Source organism: Rhinolophus ferrumequinum, chromosome 25 (assembly GCF_004115265.2).
Source record: "Rhinolophus ferrumequinum isolate MPI-CBG mRhiFer1 chromosome 25, mRhiFer1_v1.p, whole genome shotgun sequence".
Classification (NCBI taxonomy): domain Eukaryota; kingdom Metazoa; phylum Chordata; class Mammalia; order Chiroptera; family Rhinolophidae; genus Rhinolophus; species Rhinolophus ferrumequinum.
The window spans coordinates 28,884,642-28,903,558 of NC_046308.1; the positions used below are offsets into that span (position 1 = coordinate 28,884,642).

General features: G+C 40.3%; 1 protein-coding gene across 2 annotated transcripts in view; it reads right to left on the minus strand.

Annotated features, from left to right (window-relative positions):
* ETS1 (ETS proto-oncogene 1, transcription factor) overlaps positions 1-16,404 on the minus strand; it is a 120,302-nt gene extending 103,898 nt beyond the window's left edge. Inside the window, exons 1-2 of one of the 2 annotated variants that reach the window (XM_033097839.1) lie at positions 16,291-16,404; positions 3,088-3,170 (exon numbers count right to left, since the gene is read on the minus strand). In XM_033097839.1, the coding sequence (XP_032953730.1) occupies positions 3,088-3,156 (69 nt within the window). In that variant the 5' untranslated portion in view covers positions 3,157-3,170; positions 16,291-16,404. The remainder of the gene's footprint in view (positions 1-3,087; positions 3,171-16,290) is intronic. The other variant, XM_033097837.1, reaches the window with a different exon arrangement.
* Between the last annotated feature and the right edge of the window lie 2,513 nt (positions 16,405-18,917).

Below are 18,917 nucleotides of genomic sequence, written 5' to 3' on the forward strand. Positions count from 1 at the left end.
GGGCAGTCACTCTGTCCCACCATCTTGCTGTAACCGGAGTTCTGAGGTAGTGGGTAGGCAGTGCTGTTCCTTCCCTCTGATCCGTTCAAGGAACTTCCTAAAGTTTGCTTAGCCTGGGGGTCACTAATCCCTGAGGACCTCCTCCCCACATCCTCTTTGCTTGTGAGGTAGCCAAGGACGGGGACATGTTTGGTCAAAACTAGGGGCGGACCATCCCTCCCATTCCTGTCCTCCCCCAACTCTGCTGGCTCAGTGGCATGAAGGAGAGGATGACGCACGAGAGGACAAGGGACCAGCAGTGTGAGGGACTTCCAGGGCTCTCTCTCTACAGGCTTGCTGAGGTAGCATAACAGGAAAAAGCGCTTCCTCCTCTTGAATGAAAGGGTCCCGGACATGCAACCCATATAAGTACCTGAACATGTCACCCCCTCCCACACAATGGCCAGACAACTTCCAAATGTGTTATTTCTCTACCTCCCCGGCTGTGACATCACCTCATTCATTGTAGTCTCCTGAAGGGCTAACCTTACAAGAGGGAAAACATGTGTCCTGTTTTTGACAAGCTGACCCTGAGACAGATAATGTGAATTCTATGTGAAATGGCTGTTACCTGACGGTGGCATCAATGTTACAACTGTCCCTGAGACTATTTTAAGCATTCTTCTGGTGCAGCAGATGAACAAAGAATGTTAATGCTACCTCATGTATAAGTAGAGAATCTGAGATTTAGTAATCTTCAAGGACTAGAAAATATTCCTAGCCTGATTTAGAAGACTGTTTCTTGGACAACTTACGTAGTATGCTCCCCAGAGCTTCCCATAACATGAATATATTCTCAATTTTTTTTTCTTTTTTAAGATTTCACTTTCTAACGCAATAATTTACAAGTACCAAGACTCCTTTTGACCAATCTGTACACAGAGTACCATTCTGCTTTCAAACCTGGTCTGTGGCTACTCTAAGGCCAGAGCTTCTCAATCTTGGCATTCGGGACTGGACAATTCTTTGTTGTGGGGGACTGTGCTGTGTATTATGGGATGTTTAGCTACATCCCTGGCCTCTCCCCTCTAGAAGCCACTAGTATATCCATCGCCTAAGTTTTGGCAACCAAAAATATCATTAAATATCCATCCGTAAGCCTGGGGGCAAAATTAATGCAGCTGAAAACCCACTGCCCTTATGGTTTTCCTTTCACCCTTAAACTTGTCATACCTGGAGCATAGTTTCTTTTTTTGGTAGCCCAATCTAACTAGATCAGAGACCAGGGCAGGAGGCAGGAGAACTTGTATTATTACCATTGGTTATGCTCTAGACAGAGAGGCTCCAGGAGGACGGAGAAGACTCAGCACCGGGAGCTTTGACTTCCTTGTCTGGGAAAGTTCCTGAAGCTGCGCTCACTCTTCCACGAAATCTCAAACTGGGATTGAACATGTGCAATTTACTAGTTTCTCTAATGTCAATGTCCCTAGGTTATGGCCTGTAGACAATTGCCAAACCTTTGACTATTTGTTATAGCCCAGTCTAAAGTTGAAGGTTATCTGCAGGAGCTGGTTTATTGAACTTGAGTTTGTACAAATAAATGTTATTCACTTATTTATTTTTATTAGAGAGAGCATATGTGAAGAAATTAAAGGACTTTTCTGCTTGTTCTGAGTTCTAAAAGGTTGCCTAACTAGTTCCAGTGATGGAGAAACTAAGGCCTAGAAAGAAGTTATAAGTGAAAGTGCTAAAACAATAACTTAGTTCTCTTACACAACCTTCTGGTTTTACCCAAGCAACTTTGAAATTTGTAGTGAAAAGGATCCCACATGTTGGTAATGCTTTTCAGATATGGCGATTGGGGATGGGGGTAAATAGGTTCTTTGTTTTGAAACCAGTGGAATCATTCAAACCGCATTAAAAATATTCAGTGTATTCAGTTGAGGTGGGGGGTGGGGGGGGGCTTTAGTTAAAAATATGCACTTTGAGTATTTGGTTTTTGAATCTCATATAATTTCCAGATACCCTGTCTAGGATAATTTAATATTATGCTTGCAACTTGTATACTTACAATATTTTTTTTTATTTCAGTATCTAAAATAAATACAAATGTGTGTGGTATTGCTTTTTTTGACAGCTTATTAATACTGTTTAATTTGATTACAAGGCTGGTAAAGAGAATAAACATAGGATGGCTTTTTAATCTACTTTTCCAAGTCAATGACACCTTTTGCCCTGAAATCACCATATCCTTATTTATTTTAACAAATCTCTACAATATCATCTTTAAGAAAAAGTTAGTGTTCAACGAACAAACGAAGCAGAAATAGACTCATAAATATAGGGAACAAACTGATGGTTGCCAGAGGGAAGGGGGATTGGGGTCCTGGGTGAAAAAGGTAAAGGGACTAAGAAATACAAATTGGTAGCTTCCAAACAGTCATGGGGTATAAAGACCAGCATAGAGAATATTGTCAATAATGGGTACTAGACTAATCAGGGGGGTCACTGCATAAATTATATAAAGTCTAACCACTATGCTGTACACCTGAAATTAATATAACTGAATTATATTAATAAATAAAATTAAGTGTAACTGAATGAATGAATAAATAAATAAGAAAATTCAGTGTAATTTGGGCTCTCCTTGGACAATAATCTCTATGTGGGAAGTAGGAGGAGCCACTCCCTGGCAATTTCTCCAGCCCCTTTTGTGACTTTATGAGGCCAAAAATATGTTAAATTATGCCAAGAACAGGTCTAAGGTAGATCAACATGTGAAAAATCATTGCCAAATGAACTGAGCAGTAAAAAAAAAAAAAAAACACCCAGTTTTACCCATTAATCATGTTCGAGTCATATTCTCTGAAACACAAACACTAAAAAATCTTTCGCAGCCAATCCATCAGTCTTGGATTTTTACTTTATAGGCTGATAAAAGGAAAGATAATTTCACAAATTAGCTCCTCCAAAGAAGATTCAAAGCCGATTCCAACTTCGGAGTTGGATCCCTGGCTCCTCTGTCTAGCAGAGGTCGGGATGCAGGAAGCAAGGGGAGGAGAGAAGGCAGGGTGGGCAAGGGGAGGGCCAGAAAGGGACCCCACTTACCACCACTGTAGGACGCGCTGCTGAATAAGGAGCAGGACTGCTCACAACAGAATTCACAAAGTAGCTCATCTTGCTTTCAGCACCTGCATGGGAGAAAGGGTTCACTGAGCCACTGGATGCACCGACGGGTGACTAGAAACCACAGGAGGGTTTGAATCTTAGAACCATAGAATCCATCTCTATGTGTTACAGAGAAAAAAAGCAAAACACAGAAAGATAAAGTGACTGACCCTGGCACCCAGAGAGCGGGGCAGACCCCAGACAGAGCCAGTCTCCTGTGTGCAATGTAGCGTATAAAGCGGATATTGTCTGTGTGTGCTGCAGGCAATAAACAATGGGAGTGTACCAAAACAAACAAACAAACAAAAACACACCCTTTTGTAGGGTTTCTGGACAGGGACTAAGTAGTGTTTGTCTTTTTTAGTAACATCCTTCACCATCTATCACCCTCCCTCCACCCAACCAGGTCTGGCGCATAACTGGACTCAGTACACAGTTGTGGCATAAATTAATTGATAAAGGAATAAACAAAGAAAGGATTGGAGAGAAGGATGGAAAAACTCTACAGAAGGGACATATAAACCAGGACCCCAAGACCCAGAGAAACAGAGAGAAGCCCTGGAAAACGGATTGAACATTATTCATCTTGAAAAAAGAAGGGCTGTTAAATAACTGTTGTTGAGAGCTAGTATCTACATTGCAAGTCTGGATGACAAGAACCCTTGAGGAATGCAGTGAATGAAGGGATTTTTTTCCAGCTAGCTGTGGGTCATCAGGAAAATCATTTATATACCAAGCACTTCTGTTCATCTAAACGCTTCCTAAAGTGCATCAGTTCACACACGTTCATAAATTCAATATTATACACTTTTTAAAATGTCTTTCCTAAATAATTTAGAAGATTAAATTCCTAGGCATATCATTCAGAGGCCAAATTCCTATTGTTAGGAAGGGATGTTTCAGCTTCAACTTGACTGTTTCCAGTTTGTATTTGTCTGCCCTTTTCCTTGATGCTTGTCAACATTTAAAGCCCTGACACATTTCAAGAAAAATAAAGAGCACTGTGTGTCTTGTACTCGATCTGCAGTTTTGGTTCACCATGTCGATACACCATGACAGCCAATGAACATATCTTCTTACTCATAAAAACGTGTTCAAATGATAGAGCTAAACAATCTCAGCAACATAAAATTATACTGACTAAGGGCTCCAATCACAGAGCCAGTGATGGAGAGACGTAAGCTAAAAACCTTTAGGGACAAAACTTAGCCCAGAACTGGGCTTATTGTTTTCAACTAAAACTTTACCCTTTTATGATGTCTCTCTTCTCCAAAATAGAATTTTCTCCCAAAAGCCGCCAAAGTAACCTTAACTGAAAAATTATAAGTAAAGATAGCTAGGCTATGTTAATCAAGATTTTGTGCTCTAGTTTTTCAGGGAATTGATCTCCACTGCAGCAAAACGGCCCCCAGGGAGAACTCCCCAGTGGTAAAGCTGAGGAGTAGAAAGTGATCCAGTTCCTCTAGTCCAAGGACACCGCTAACATCTGTACCAGCGGTCACTTATTCAGTGTTTGTTCCTAAAAATAGTGAGCAGCTACCATGTATCAGACGCTGCGCTGGGCACTGAGCATGAAATAAAAATGAGATGCATACAGCCCAGGTCAACGTGGACTCGTCCTCGCCAATTATCATGAGGATAGCCTCCATGAACTTCACATTCCCTTCTACCAAAGTATTCCTTATTTTTAATCTTAAAATCGAGTGTTAAAGCCCTAATGAATCATCATCGAGCCATACACCCCCGCTTCAATGTTTCTGATTTACTCATGAATGAGATTTAAAAGTTAACAACATGGATCCTGTCCTAGTGAGGATGGCTTAACCATGATCAGCTTCCTTAGGGAAAAGTTAGTCGTCCTTCCAGGGCCCTGCAGGGTAATCCGTACCTTTGGAAAATGTGCAGGGATGGAGGAGAGTGCTTCTTACAAGCCACTCAGCCCCCTGGATTCCTCCTCCAAAGCCCCATGGATCCCTTGAATCATCACAGCTCCATTTATTCAAGGAGCACAGTGATGGCTTCCTTTGTTAGGAACTTGTTTATTCATTCAGTAAATAAATACTGTGTGTCTGCTTCGTGCCAGGCACTGTTCTGAGCCCTGGAGATGCACCAGTAAACAAAGAGCCCTGACCTCGTGGACCTTACATTCGATCAGACTCAGGATAAAACTGAGAAGGACAGTCTCTGTCTTCAGGTCCTGGAGAAGACAGACTCACATATAAATATAATATAATATGATGGGTAGTTTACCAACAATATGGGGGAAATAGCAGTCAGTTCTGCTGGGTGTGGGGAAGAGGACTCACGGAAGACTGTACAGTGTAAGGTGTGGCCAGATGGCCCTAGGAACCATTCTTAGACTCCCACAGGCAGCCAAAGACCTTTACCATTCTGAATTCCTGTTTTAGTTATATATGTGTAAGAGTCAGGACTTTTGGAATTGGCAACCTTGTCCTGAAGCCCAGCTCAAAGGCTCCAAGACTTTTGGCCTGAGAGCTGGACAACTTCCTCTTCACAGCCACACTCCATGCAGCTTGGAAAAAGGTTCCATGTAAATATGTTTTCTCTTTTCAATTGACAGTGAGAGAGGAAACCTGTGGCCCCACATATGGCACATTCTGTGCTGGGCTGTTTTCTTGAAGCTGTGTGCTACATGAAGGACACTTCCCTTGGGGAAAAGCCCTTCACCCAGGGAGGAAGCTGAAAAGAGGGAGTTGCCAAGGCTCTCATCTCAGGAAATAACTCTGGGACAGAAATGGATTACTGCTTTATTATTTTTTGGAGAAAGAAAAAAAGAACCCACCCTTTTCCCACTTGTAGACTGTGACACAGAACAGCTGCTGTAGACGCAAACCCTTTCAGAAAAAGCAAAAGGAGTGTTTGGGTGATTTTTTTTTTTCTTTTGGACTCCTTAGCCAAAGAGAATTCCCTCCCACATGACAGCTATTTGAACATCAGCTGGACCAACTTTTTTTGTCTTGGCACTGTAAACGTTTATTACCTAAACACAAAACAACTGTGTGATTTAAGATTTACTCCCCAGCCCAAAAGCATCTATGGGTTTGTCTCAATGTAGAAATGATTTGAACACTTGGTAACAAGAGTCAGGAAGAGCTGAGGTTCATGTTTCTTGCATGGGACCAGCAAGGCCCAAGCAGCAGAATAAAGGTATCTGAAGTGCCTGCCATGGCCTCCAGGATCTGTGCGCCTGCCTCAGCCCACCCCTACCACACACCAGTACAAAACTTCACTCCTGTAACATGGAACTCTCTGTTCCTTTAAGCACCCAGTGCTATTTCTCACTTCCCTGCCCTTCTCACAGGACCTCCTCAAATAGAAATGACCATCTACCCTGCTGCTCTTCAGGGCTAAACCCTTCTCCACAAGCTTTTAGGCTCATCTCAGAAGTTTTCGCTGCCAGGAATTCTTCCTGAAGCACCCCTCACTCCTGCCAGGGCTACCTGCTCCTTCTCTGTGTTCCCCACATGTATTTCAATCATTGCGGCTAACATACTGTTTTATAAACATCTGTTTCTATTTGCCTCTCCCATTCAACTGAGCTATATGAAGGTGGGCACCATGTCTTTTTCATCTTTGTATCTCCAGAATTTAAGACAGACTGTGGAGCACAATAAAATTCTTTTTTTTTTTTCTAATTAGAGAATGAATGAATGAATTGGCCTCAAAAGATGAAACATGTGAGAGGTGGATCAGATGTAAATAGCATTTGATTTTCAAATTGGAGAATCTGAATAGATGGTAGGTCTGGATAAAGATCTACTTGAAATAAAAGGTTTGCTTTATGATCTGTTTCTAAGTGAAAACTGCTTCCCTTTATTCACTGCCTATTTAATGCTACTTATCAAAGGCTTTGCCACAACCCCCATATAAACAGCAGTGCCCTACTCCTCAACTCTGACACTTAGCTGCTGTTATTGTCTCCCCCACTCCTACTCCATTAGAATTTAAGCCCCTCCAGGGCAAGGATTTAGTCTATTTCTTCACCCTGTATCTTTAGATCCCAGACTAGTGTTGGTAGGTTGGTGACACACAAATAATTGTTGAACAAAGGAGGGTACGTTATAAAAATTTGTACACACCCTTTAGCTCACTTAACTCCCCTTTTTCACAGAGGAGGAGAGAACCTTGCAAAGCTCTTAACTGGACAAACCAAGGCTTGACAGCAGGTTTTCCGCCACCTTCCCCTGTGCTTCTCTATCCTCACCATCCTTGATTTGGGGGATAAAAAAGGGCAATCTGTGCAGAGGACAAAAAAGGTTAACAATTTAGTTTATGTGGTTGTCTCACGTTCAATAAAGCACTTCGAACTAATTTTCTGTGGGACTCTAGAGAGAGCTCTATTCTTCATAACGCATGCAACTGACGGCTCCTAGAGCTTTCCATCCTCTGAGGGCCAGGATCTGCAGGCTGACACGTCCTTCACCTAGGTCTTTCCAGGGGCAGTTTGCGTGATGCCCAGAATGAAGAGAGGATGGGAGTTGGGAGGTTCAAACCAAGGCAGAAGAGCAGGAAATCCCAAGAGAGGAGGCTGTGATGGAGGCGGCCTCCCGCTCACAGGACTCTGCCCTGCTTGGTTCCCTTTCCAAATGATAATTGTGACGTCAGTTAAGGGTTTTTCATTTTGGATTATGTGCTCTTCAAGGAAAGACTGTGCCTTTAGGCAAATAACTCAGTAAACTATACTTTATTTTTTTTCTTTTAAAAATAATTGTTTTCACCAAAATAATATCTATTTATTTAAAAATTACAATAAAAATACAGAAAATTCTAAAATGAATGCTAAAATCACTATCATCAAGAGATAATTGTACTGATATTTTGTTCAGCATTCTTCTAGGTATTTTTTAATTCATCTATACAAATATAGATATAACATATACATATGATCATAATTTTACCTTCACAGTTTTATTCTGTCCATGCTGTTTTGCAATCTGGTTTTTTTCATTGACGCTTAACATAATGCTGTGGACATTTTTCTATATCAGTGAATATAGCTCTACGTTCCAGAGTATGGTTGTCGAGTATTGTGCCTATGTATTGTTCTTTTCTTAATGAGTCTCTTATTGTGAAATTAATTTGTCCCCAATTCCTTGTCATTAAGAAAGTTCCTAAAATACTTTCTAGTCTCATTAAATGCCTAAAAGTGGTATTGTTGGGACAAAGAATGTGTACATTCCATATCTGAATGCATATTGACACACTGTCTTCCGTAACAGAGAAGCCAAAGTTACACTGCAACCAAAAGGCATTGTGTTTTAAATTTGATGTTAGCTTCATAGGTCAGGAATTATGGCTACAGTGTATCCTGGGTATGACGATCCTACATGGGGAATACAAAGTGAGATACCGCTGACAAAAACTGTAGATAATGTAGGTTTTTTCCTCTTTGAAATCTATGCAAAATTGAAATAGATTTGCAATTAGTATTTCTCCTAATATCAACAAATTAGGATTCCCATCAATTTATGCAAAAAGGATATTCTTTTGGCCTGGAATTCTTTCACCTGGAATACAGGTGAAAAAGAAGTTCGCTTTCAAAATGACTATTTAAAGGAAACTTTCTCCAAAAGCCAGCACCTTTGCCAAGCTAAAGACAATGCTGCCACCGGTGCTATCAAGGCAACATCTTTAATGTGTAATGGATAGGTTTAACTTCATGTTTCCAAATAAATGCCTTATAAATCTGTTTTTAAAAACTCAAGACTAGAATGGAAAAACCAGTTCAAAATGATCCTACCCTGTTTCTAACAAGACACGGAGTTGCCTTTCAGAGACAGCAGACTACAATCGCAAGTTAAGCAGCCAAAGCAGCTGCTCAGGAGAACTTTGACCTTCAGCTACACCCAGAACCAAAGTTTTGAGCCCCACTCCATGGAACCAAAGGACCAGGACATGACCAGAACCTGAAAACCGGAACCCTTTCAGAAGCAAAAGAGGATCCAATGCAGAAGCTCCTTACCATGAATGGTCAAGTTCCAAAGCTCTCCAACTAAAACTTGCCCCCACCTATGCTTCGGCATACTAATCCCCCATAACGCTTTTAAACGCACTACCCTCGCCATTACAAGCCATCGAGGAGTTTGGGTTTTTAAGCTATAGCTTCCCATTCTCCTTGCAGAGTGCCCTGCAATAAAGCGACTCTAATTCCTCCACTGCAATTCTCGGTGTTCACTGTTTGGCTCTGCTGTGCTCCAGGTGGAGGAACTCTCTTCCTGTTCGGTTACAAGGCTGTGTATCACCTCCTTCAGAAAGCTTTCCCTGAACCTCCTAGGCAGTTCGTTAGATGGACATCCTTGATCCTCCTCCTTGGTATTTATTCTCACAGTATACCTACTAAAGTTCATTGTACTTCCTGTATGTGTGTGTGTCTCTGCTCCTGAAAGTTGCTTGAGAGTAGGGACTACCTTTTCAGGTGGCACACAGTAGACATGCAACACTATGTGAAATAAAAGTTAGGATGTGCAAGAGTTATGTCTCACTGCCTGAGTACATCCAAGAGAATGAAGATATCTCTGGTGCACCCCCCACCCCCGCCAAAAAAAAAAGTTACCTGTGATGATGTGTGTCCATAAGCAACCTGAGGTTAGGCTTCTTTAATGATAACTACACGCAGGATATTTTTTCTCTCAACTAATGGATTTAGCCGATTGAAGAGTTTGTCTATTGTTTGCCCCCATTTTCTTCCTAGTTCTCATCCATGTTTTCCAAATCATTTTAGTAGATCTCGCCCCTGATCTGGAAGTGTAACAAAAGCTACCAAGTCCAATTCTCCAAAAACTCAAATTGAAGCATTTAGATCAAAATAGCATCAAATTTAGATGGCTGAACATTCCTCAATCCCCCAAGGAAACTTTGTGGTTACAATAACCAGAAAAGAAAAATGGTTAGAGGAATTGAAGATGTTTTCTCTATCTTACTCCTAAACCTGGAAGAAGCTCAGTTTCTTGACTGAGTATCCCCATATTACAGTAGTAAACGTTCTTTTTTATTTTAATTAGCCAGCACTGACCAATAAAGGCGATATTCTCATTTACGTGCTATTGGCTTCTGTATCTTAAACTAAATTCACTCTGTCACTAAGTTCACAAAGCAGCGACTCACAGTACAGGGAAGCTCAGTCTTGTTTCTCCCCAACACCACTGGTAGTTCATCCCCTACCCTTACGTGAATCGAGACCCGAAAATGACTCATCTCCATCTCCTGTTTCTCTAAACAACCCCCTTCTCCTAACTAAGCATAATACTTTCAAGTTCTGTATGAATTGACACAGCTCAACTGATCTTACTTAGAATACTAAAAATGGACTTGTGTTATTATAATATTAGAAGGGTATATTGTTTAATATCTCCTGGAAAAGAAAGAGGACATAAAATGGTTTTAGTCTGCTGTGCCATTGCAGTTAGGAAACGAAGGGTGCCTCATAGACGGCTTTATGTTTCCTCCTCATGGAAACAAACCCCTCACCACCGCACTGCTGGAATGGTGCTGTTTCTCATAAACATCAAGGCAATACCTTCCAACCTGCCTGCTCGTATATGCCCAGGAAGGTTACAAGCACAATGTCAATCTTAGTCTCTGAAAGTTTTCAGAAACGAACAGTCCTTATTCTAGTGTGGGAAAGTTGCTCTACTTCTAAAGGGAATATTCAGTAAACTGGTTTACAGTAAAAGTGGCTTTGTCATCAAATGCCGTTCCCCAAATCCTATATTTAACCCTGAAATTCAGCAAATGATCACAGTTGGCCTTCAGATGTAGTCCAGTGCCATGCAACAGTAGGTGCTCCACAAATAACTGAATAAATAAAGTAGGATGGTTTTTAGTAAGAAACTAGAAACAAAAAAGAGTACGCTGGAAGAAAAATGTGAAGTACCCTTTGCTTTATAACAGCGGGTGTAGCAGAGGTCATGGCATATGAGATTCTTGGCCAAATCAAACCCAAAGAAGGACTGCAGGACTAAAGATGTCGACTCTAGCCCAATGACTCTGGCCCAAGGAATCCCTAAAGAGCCTAAAATTTTAAATTACTTTTCAACTCACAACGTGTGGAGCATGTCAGATATAATCTAGAATTTAGATATGGCTCAGGTTGTTAAGAAACTCTCAAGAAAACTGAGAGTCACCATAAATATAGATATGGAGAGAACAATGACAGGGTACAAGAGAGTTTGAATAACGCCCTTTTAAAATTGAACTAAAGGACACCAGCTGCCTCAGATCTCTCAAATCCAGCAGACAACTTCTTGGACTATGTCTGATTGTGATTTCCATGGTGGAGTTTCATTTGTTTCATTGCCCAAATTGTAAGGTTCAAATTTCTCAGTAGTATAATGTTAGTTTGCTGGCATTCTTATATAAAGAGGGATTTTGCAAATTCCATGAACTGTGGAGTTGGAAACAATTCATTAAATCTGCACATTTTTCAATTGAATAAATTGAACCCAGAGAGGTGAAGTATTTAGCAGAGTGATAATGAGCTCTGGAGTTAAACAGATTATGGGTTATCTAGAGCTCCTTACTGCATGTATGGGTCGTGGGCACATTTCTTAACCTCACAAAATCTTAGTTACCTTGACTATAAAATGGAGATTATAATACCACCCCTTTGAGGATTATTGAGAAGGGTTATGTAAAATAAAAGTGCTTAGCAGAGTGCATTACAGATGATAAAATGGTCGATAAATAATGGTTATTATTATTGCTATTTTATCACAGTGCCTGACATCAGCAAGCATTCATGAATTAATAGTAATAGTGGTTGTATTATTATTATTACGCCCCAAGGTAGCAGGGGTTATTTATTCAGGTAATTGAGCTAGAACCCAGGTGGTCTAAATCCGTTCTCTCTTTTTCTAAAGCACTGGTATTTAAATCATCATAAAAAGCATTCCCTTTCATAACCATAGATAGAGGAGCATTAGTCAAGAATTTCACAGGAGAAAAGAGCCACAATTTCTGTTGAATGGTAGTGTTTGTATCATTGTTATGCATAAAACCAAGAAGTAAGCATTCTTTTTACAGTGGGGAACAAACTCACTGAAAGATTGCATAGCACAAATGGGGAAATATTGCAGCTTCCTGAGTTAAACCAACATCTTTTTGATATAAATGCCAATCTTTTGTGGAGTAACACTTTAGTAACTAGATAGAAATATAAGGAAGTAGCAAGCTGCTGGGAAAAATATTGCAAAAGTTTTTGTTTGTTTGTTTTGCTTTTTCTTTACAGCAGTGCTTCCCCAGCTGATATGCATAAGACTTACCTGGGAAGCCTGTTACAATGCAGAAGAGCCCGATTCAGCAGATCTGAGGTCCTCCCAGACAGTCTGCATTTCTAACAAGATCCCACATGATGTTTACTGATGCTGCGGGTCAAAGGAACTCACTTTGAGGAGCAAGGCAGTATCTGGACAAACTCGGTTCAACTCATGTGTAATTATAACAAGGCAAGTGTTTAGGCGGCAGAGTCCACTGAGGAACAGACAAGAAGACATCTGTGCCATAGGCTGAGCAAAAGTTTGATTTTTATCTGAGCTGCAATCCAAACCCAGCCACAGAGAATGTGCAGCTCGGGATCTGTCCGTGCCTCTCAAGCCAAATGCCAGATGATGGCCACATCTGACAAAACTTCTTGCCTTTCTTAAGAAGCTGTGGTTTTAGTTATTTAGCCTCTAATGTCAAGAAACCGGCCTCACTGTCATCCCGCCACGAACAGAAATCCTTTTGGATTAAGGATCACCTGAGGCACCAAAAGATGACTGAGAGCAATTTGCATTGTATTTGTCACAATTTTAAAGTATTTAAATCTTTTGGAAATTCTTTGTATTATGTTTTGCAACGTTTTGTGCATCTGAAATTATTTCAAAATGAAAAGTTAAAAATTTTTTTTGAATATGAAAAGACTGAAATCCTGGTGTTTTCTACTTTTCCACATCTCTTGAAAATGTATAGATTTTATTTCGCCCAGTGAGAATATTTTCTTGACATCAGCACTAAAAGTTTGCTGCATGACTTTCATTCTAATATATAGTATCTAAACTAATCCTTTTTAAGTTCTCAACACAGCACCAGCACTTGGTCAACTGAAATATCAACTCTACCCTCTTCTTTGAGAATCAAAATTGATCACAAACAGCTTTCCCTCACAGCTCGGGACACCACTTTTTTCCATCAGAACTCTCAAAGCACTCATAGACTGTATTACTTTGCATAACAATTACAGTATCTTTTATTTTTATCCTGTTTTCAGGTAAAACCTTGCCTCCTAAAATAAATTATGTTAATTTAAAAAATGGAGTTTATGTATTGTTGCTTCTGTACCCATCACAGCCCCCAACACAAGGCTGGGCACAGAATAGAAATTAAATCAACATTTGTCACGAGAGACTGAGGAAGAGACTAGACCTTGTAGCCTTTCTTCAGTATCTTCCTAACAGTGAAGAATTAATACAGATTCCCCTTTGGAAAATAAACTTGATCCACTGTGCTCTTCCAGATAAAAGCAAATCCTAGGTCTACGCAGAAAAATTCAGCCTAAACTTGTGCAAGTGTTCCAAAGCTACTCAAGGTCCTGTGAGATATCACCCCAGACACAAGCCCTGGACTCACATTCCTTCAGTTTTAATCAGGTCTCCCCCAAAAGTTGGTCCTCATCTGTTAAATGGGGATGACAAGATGCCCACCTCAAAGACTTCACTGTAGATGAAATGACTGGTCCATGCAAAACACCTAGCAACAGGCCCCGCAATGGACCAAGTGCTCAGTAAACAGGAGGGATTATTATCCTGCCTCACTCAGGTGAAGTGGAGGAAACCAGGTATTATATGCGGATAATCATCCAGATTTAAAAAATGAGCTCCCTAAAGCTACATTTTCAGTAGAGCAGGGACAGAGGAAATGAAAAGGCAAAAAAATGAGTTATCTTCATATCTAAGTTTCTCCAAGATTAAAGACTCACAAAATTTGCCTCCAATGGCATTAAATTGCTGCATACCACATTTATTTTGTTCAAATACGAAATACTTTTTAATTTCTATAAAAGGGAGAGAGAGAAAGAGAAAAAGGGAGAGAGAGAGGAAGGGATGGAGGGGAGGGAGGTCTGATGCCCAGCTTCTGGGTTGTAATCCCTTCCCTTTGCTGTTTGATGCAGAAGTGAGAATTTTGAATGCTAATGAGGAAAGGAGAGTTGCTGTGGCAAACAGATCTGTTCACCAGTAAATAAAATCATGAGGTCCAGCAGAACTGGAATGATCAGTAAGAAATTCGGCTGCGCCTAACTGAGGCTCCATGTACAGTCAGGAGAGAAACATCAGAGTTAATTATATTTACTTTTGTTCTCTCCTCTGTATGACATAGGTGGGGCACAAATCATAATTTACAACTTAGAGATGAAGAAAAAAAGGCATGGTTACGTTAAATAACTTGTTCTCAGTTACAAAGCCAACCTCTAATAGGACCCAAGTGCACATCCACTTTCCTGACTCCAAAGCCAGGGCTGGTGCCAGTTCTTATCTTACTCACCTTTGAATGCCATTATACTCAGAGGCAGGCAATTGGCCCAGGTCCGTGCCCTCAACCAATTCTCCAAGGTCATAGATACCAGATATTGACAATTACCTCCTTTACCCACCCTCCCCCAGGGCTCTACTCTAGGACCTCCTGGCACCTCTACCAACTAGCACCTCTGTGCGAGGGGCCTGTAGGACAAAGATGCCCCCTCTGTAATCAGACTCTCACTTCCTACATCCTTGGCTGCAGAACCAGGACGGAAGAGTCTGCGTGGCTGCCTCCCCTGTTTGTTTTTTCACTACTGAGTTGGCAAGGATGGAAGTTGTTGATTTACAATTAGAAGCAGCATGCATCTTCAAATATTAATATTAATAACTACAATGCTGAACACATGAAAAGGTCTTTTCATCTTCAAAGCACTTTGCAGACATTAACTCATTAGCTCTCCCTTCCCTCCATTCGGAAACAACAGGTAAGAATCTCCGTAGCACTGGTGGCCACCCAGCAGCCCTCCAGGCATATGTAGCAAAAGGTTTTTCTCTTTAGATAAAAAGGAGGTGATGCAATCCAGAACCACAACTGATGAAAGAGTCAAAGCGTCAGTCATTTTACAAATCAAATGGAGCTGCCAGAGTTATCATTTTAGAATCTGTATTTTCTGTTACTTAACAAATATCTATCTTTTCAGTTGCACAGTAGTGGTATGAAGTCGGAAGAAAAATGGCCTTGAGATTAAAAAAAAATAAAAAACTTACCCAAAAGATAATAAGAAAAACCTATCAATGAAATGCCTTGATCTCAGTAACCCAGCATCTTTTCCAATAGTTCACCCACATAAAATGCTACTTTTAAAGGGGGTAGCAGAGACATTTTAACAGTAGATGAGAAGCCACAGACAAAGTGGAATTGCCAAAGAAAATCACGGAATGCGGGGAATGGCCATCCACACACACCCCTTGCTCTTCAATGGCAGAGTCCCTCAAGTCCAGCTCTGCCGTGGAGGGGACAAATGTCCCCCTGACTCAGAGACCCCCTTCTCAGCTGCAGTCCGAAGGACAGGGAGAACCTTAGAGAAAGGTGAGTCACAAGTCAGGGAAAAACACCAAAAAGGCTAGTTTGGCTTGTTATATTCAAACCTGTAGCAATTTCTTCTCCATAAAAGCAACTCATTAAGCTGCTAAGAAAAAAAGAAAAAAGAAGTAAAACAATAGGCTCGCTAGGAGTGAAAGACAAAAAGAAAAAAAAATCAAAAGAAATTATTACATTTAACTTTAGCTCTTTGGAAGTGTTCCAATAGGCGAAAAAAATTCAGACTTTCTGACAACTAATCTGTGAGTATCAAAAACGTGCATGATTTTGCTTTTATAAAGCAGGGAAAAGAGTGAAACACTCTTGATTCACACTATTCAAACAAGATTAGGAAGTATTTTTGAAAATCATTATTAAAGAATTGAATGGAAAATACAGAAAAATGTGAAAAGAGAAAGAGAAAACCCGCCTGTATCCTGAAAGTCCTCATCAATTTGCCATTTCGTTACACAGAATTTAAAGAAGAAAAAAAAAAGGAAAAGGAAAATGAACTGCAAAGTTTTAGGCAGAAACTCACACTTCACTTACTACTTTGCTGGAGAGACTGGGTGAAGAAACAGTCCTGAGTGAGCTTCCCTCAACGACTGTGGTCTCCTTCCAACTACCTGCGGGAATCCTAGGCTCGATGGCTAAAGGATGCAAAGACCATAATGTTTCTAATAGAGCTGCCTCCTTAAATTGGGGAGGTGTGGTCAAGCCCGGGAAAGCTGGGAAAAAGGCAGGGTTGCGCTAGCCCCTGACAGCACAGAGGCAACCACTAGAGCAAGTTTTTCGGTCTAGGTGGTAAAGCAAATAATGTTACAGGCTGAGATAGCACCAAATCACACCTTATTTTCCATCCTTCAAATTATCCTTCCATTAAATATAACTCAGCCTTGGGGAGTAATTGGGAGGGAGACGAACAAAAGGGAACTAGCTCAATGAGATAACACCGGCTTTCAGCCTTTACAGATGCATTAGATTTACTCTCTACTGAATATGTGAATATTCATGATTCACATGTCTTGATTCTCAATGGAGCTTCATTTAACCTAGGCAAAGGGTCAGGAGAGGGAGGGACTGGGGAAGAATCCAGTCAGGAAAGGCTGTCAGAAGAAAGGATGTCTACTACCACCCAGTCACATGCTCAGGCTTCTTGTTTATCTCTATTAACATGATGTGAGATGTGATATTTTTTAAGGGAAAGAAAATGATTCTATGGAAGAGAGTTGATGGAATACGGTATAGCCCAAATACGCTCATCATGTAAACCTGCTTTTAGATGATCTCTAAAATAGATTAGCTTTAGTGCCCTGATTCATAGTCCATGGTGCAGGAATGAAATGGTAGAAATAGTCATATATTCCCAATTTAGAGAAAATGTAAACAATGTGAAAATCTTGCATCTGTGCTAGGTGAAAACATAGCATCTTTTATTCACATAGTCAGAACTGTGGTAAGAATGTTGCAGTGGACTATCATTTCAATAAATAGGGCTGTTTCCTTACAGAAATTTTTGTCACTGTGGCTGCTTAATTTAACACTTTTATCCTGAAAGATTCCTTTTTCTTTGAGTAATAGAAGGGATTTACAATTTGTCATGGTTGGCTCCTTTCCCTTTCTAATGAAGACATAATGCTTGATGTTGAAAGTCTATGAAAATCTAATAAATGTCATTCAGAGCAACATCATCATTATCCTTCATTGTATAAAGCTGGGAGAGCAGTTAAAATGGTATTGTAATTAAAACAAGATTTTACTGCTCATCTTTTGCCTTTGCAGATTAACATGGCTTAATTTAAAAGAAAGGAAGAGATAGTGCTAATGGTTCAGTTTAGTTTAATAAATATCTATGCCAAGCTCTGTGCTAGGCACTAGGAATATAACAAGTTGACACTATGGTGGGAAGACAGAAACATAAATCAACCATCCCAATAAAGTGCGCTTGCTACGAGGTATAACAATTAAGTCTGTGAACTCATCCTAGAAAAATGCTACATATCTCATTGTTGAATATTACTACGGTCACCTTCAAAGTACTCCCCTTGGGGAACTATGCACTGATGCCAGCACCTAGTCCACCCTTCAAAGCAATTCTGGAACTCTTTTTTTGGAATGGCCATCAGAGCTGTTGTATTACACTTGATGTCTTGAATGTCATCAAAATGTCTTCCTTTCAATATTTCCTTTATCTTCGGGTAAAGAAAGAAGTCATTGGGGGCCAGATCAGGTGAGTAGGGAGGGTGTTCCAATACAGTTATTTGTTTACTGGCTAAAAACTCCCTCACAGACAGTACTGTGTGAGCTGATACATTGTAGTTATGCAAAAACAATGAATTGTTGGCAAAAAGTTCAGGTCATCTGACTTTTCCACACAGCCTTTTCAGCACTTCCAAACAGTAAACTTAGTCAACTGTTTGTCTAGTTGGTACAAATTCATAATAAATAATCCCTCTGATATATAAAAAAAAAAGGTTAGCAACATCGGTGCAACAAGTTCATGAACTTAATTGTCAAACCTCGGAGGAGCGAAGTCTATGAATAGAGCTACAGAATATTTGGCCCACCCCCTATACCTCACTTGGTTCCATTTAAAGAGCCCAGGTTGGGGGTAGCCGGTTAGCCTAATTGGTTAGAACGTGGTGCTTGTAGCACCAAGGTTGCCGTTTAGATCCCCACATGGACTACTGTGAGCTCCGCCCTCCTTAAAAAGAATAAAACAAAACAAACAAAAAAACTGGTATTTCCCAAAGAAAATACTCTTAAAGAGCCCAGGTCAATTAAACCAATCACAACTAATTATAACTGTATTACTCACTATGTTTGCAAGGGAGTTGAACAAAATAGAGAGAAAACTTGGATTCTTGCCCTATAAGGGTATACAGTGTGATTATTGAGGAGCTCTGGCATCTGGAGTTGTCTACACAAAGTTCATATGCACAGCAACCGTTTAGGACCTTAACTCTGTCCTCTACCACTACCTATCATAGTATGAAAAAACCTAAGCTAGAAATCTGAATGCTACACAATAAACCACCCCTGGCATAAATTGCTTAGAGAATGCCCAAAAAAGCAGCAAATTTTGTTTTAAACAGTATCTTCAAAAATATAGTATTAGATCGGTATCTACATGTAAAAGAATGAAGTCAGAAGTTAACTTTACACCATATACAAAA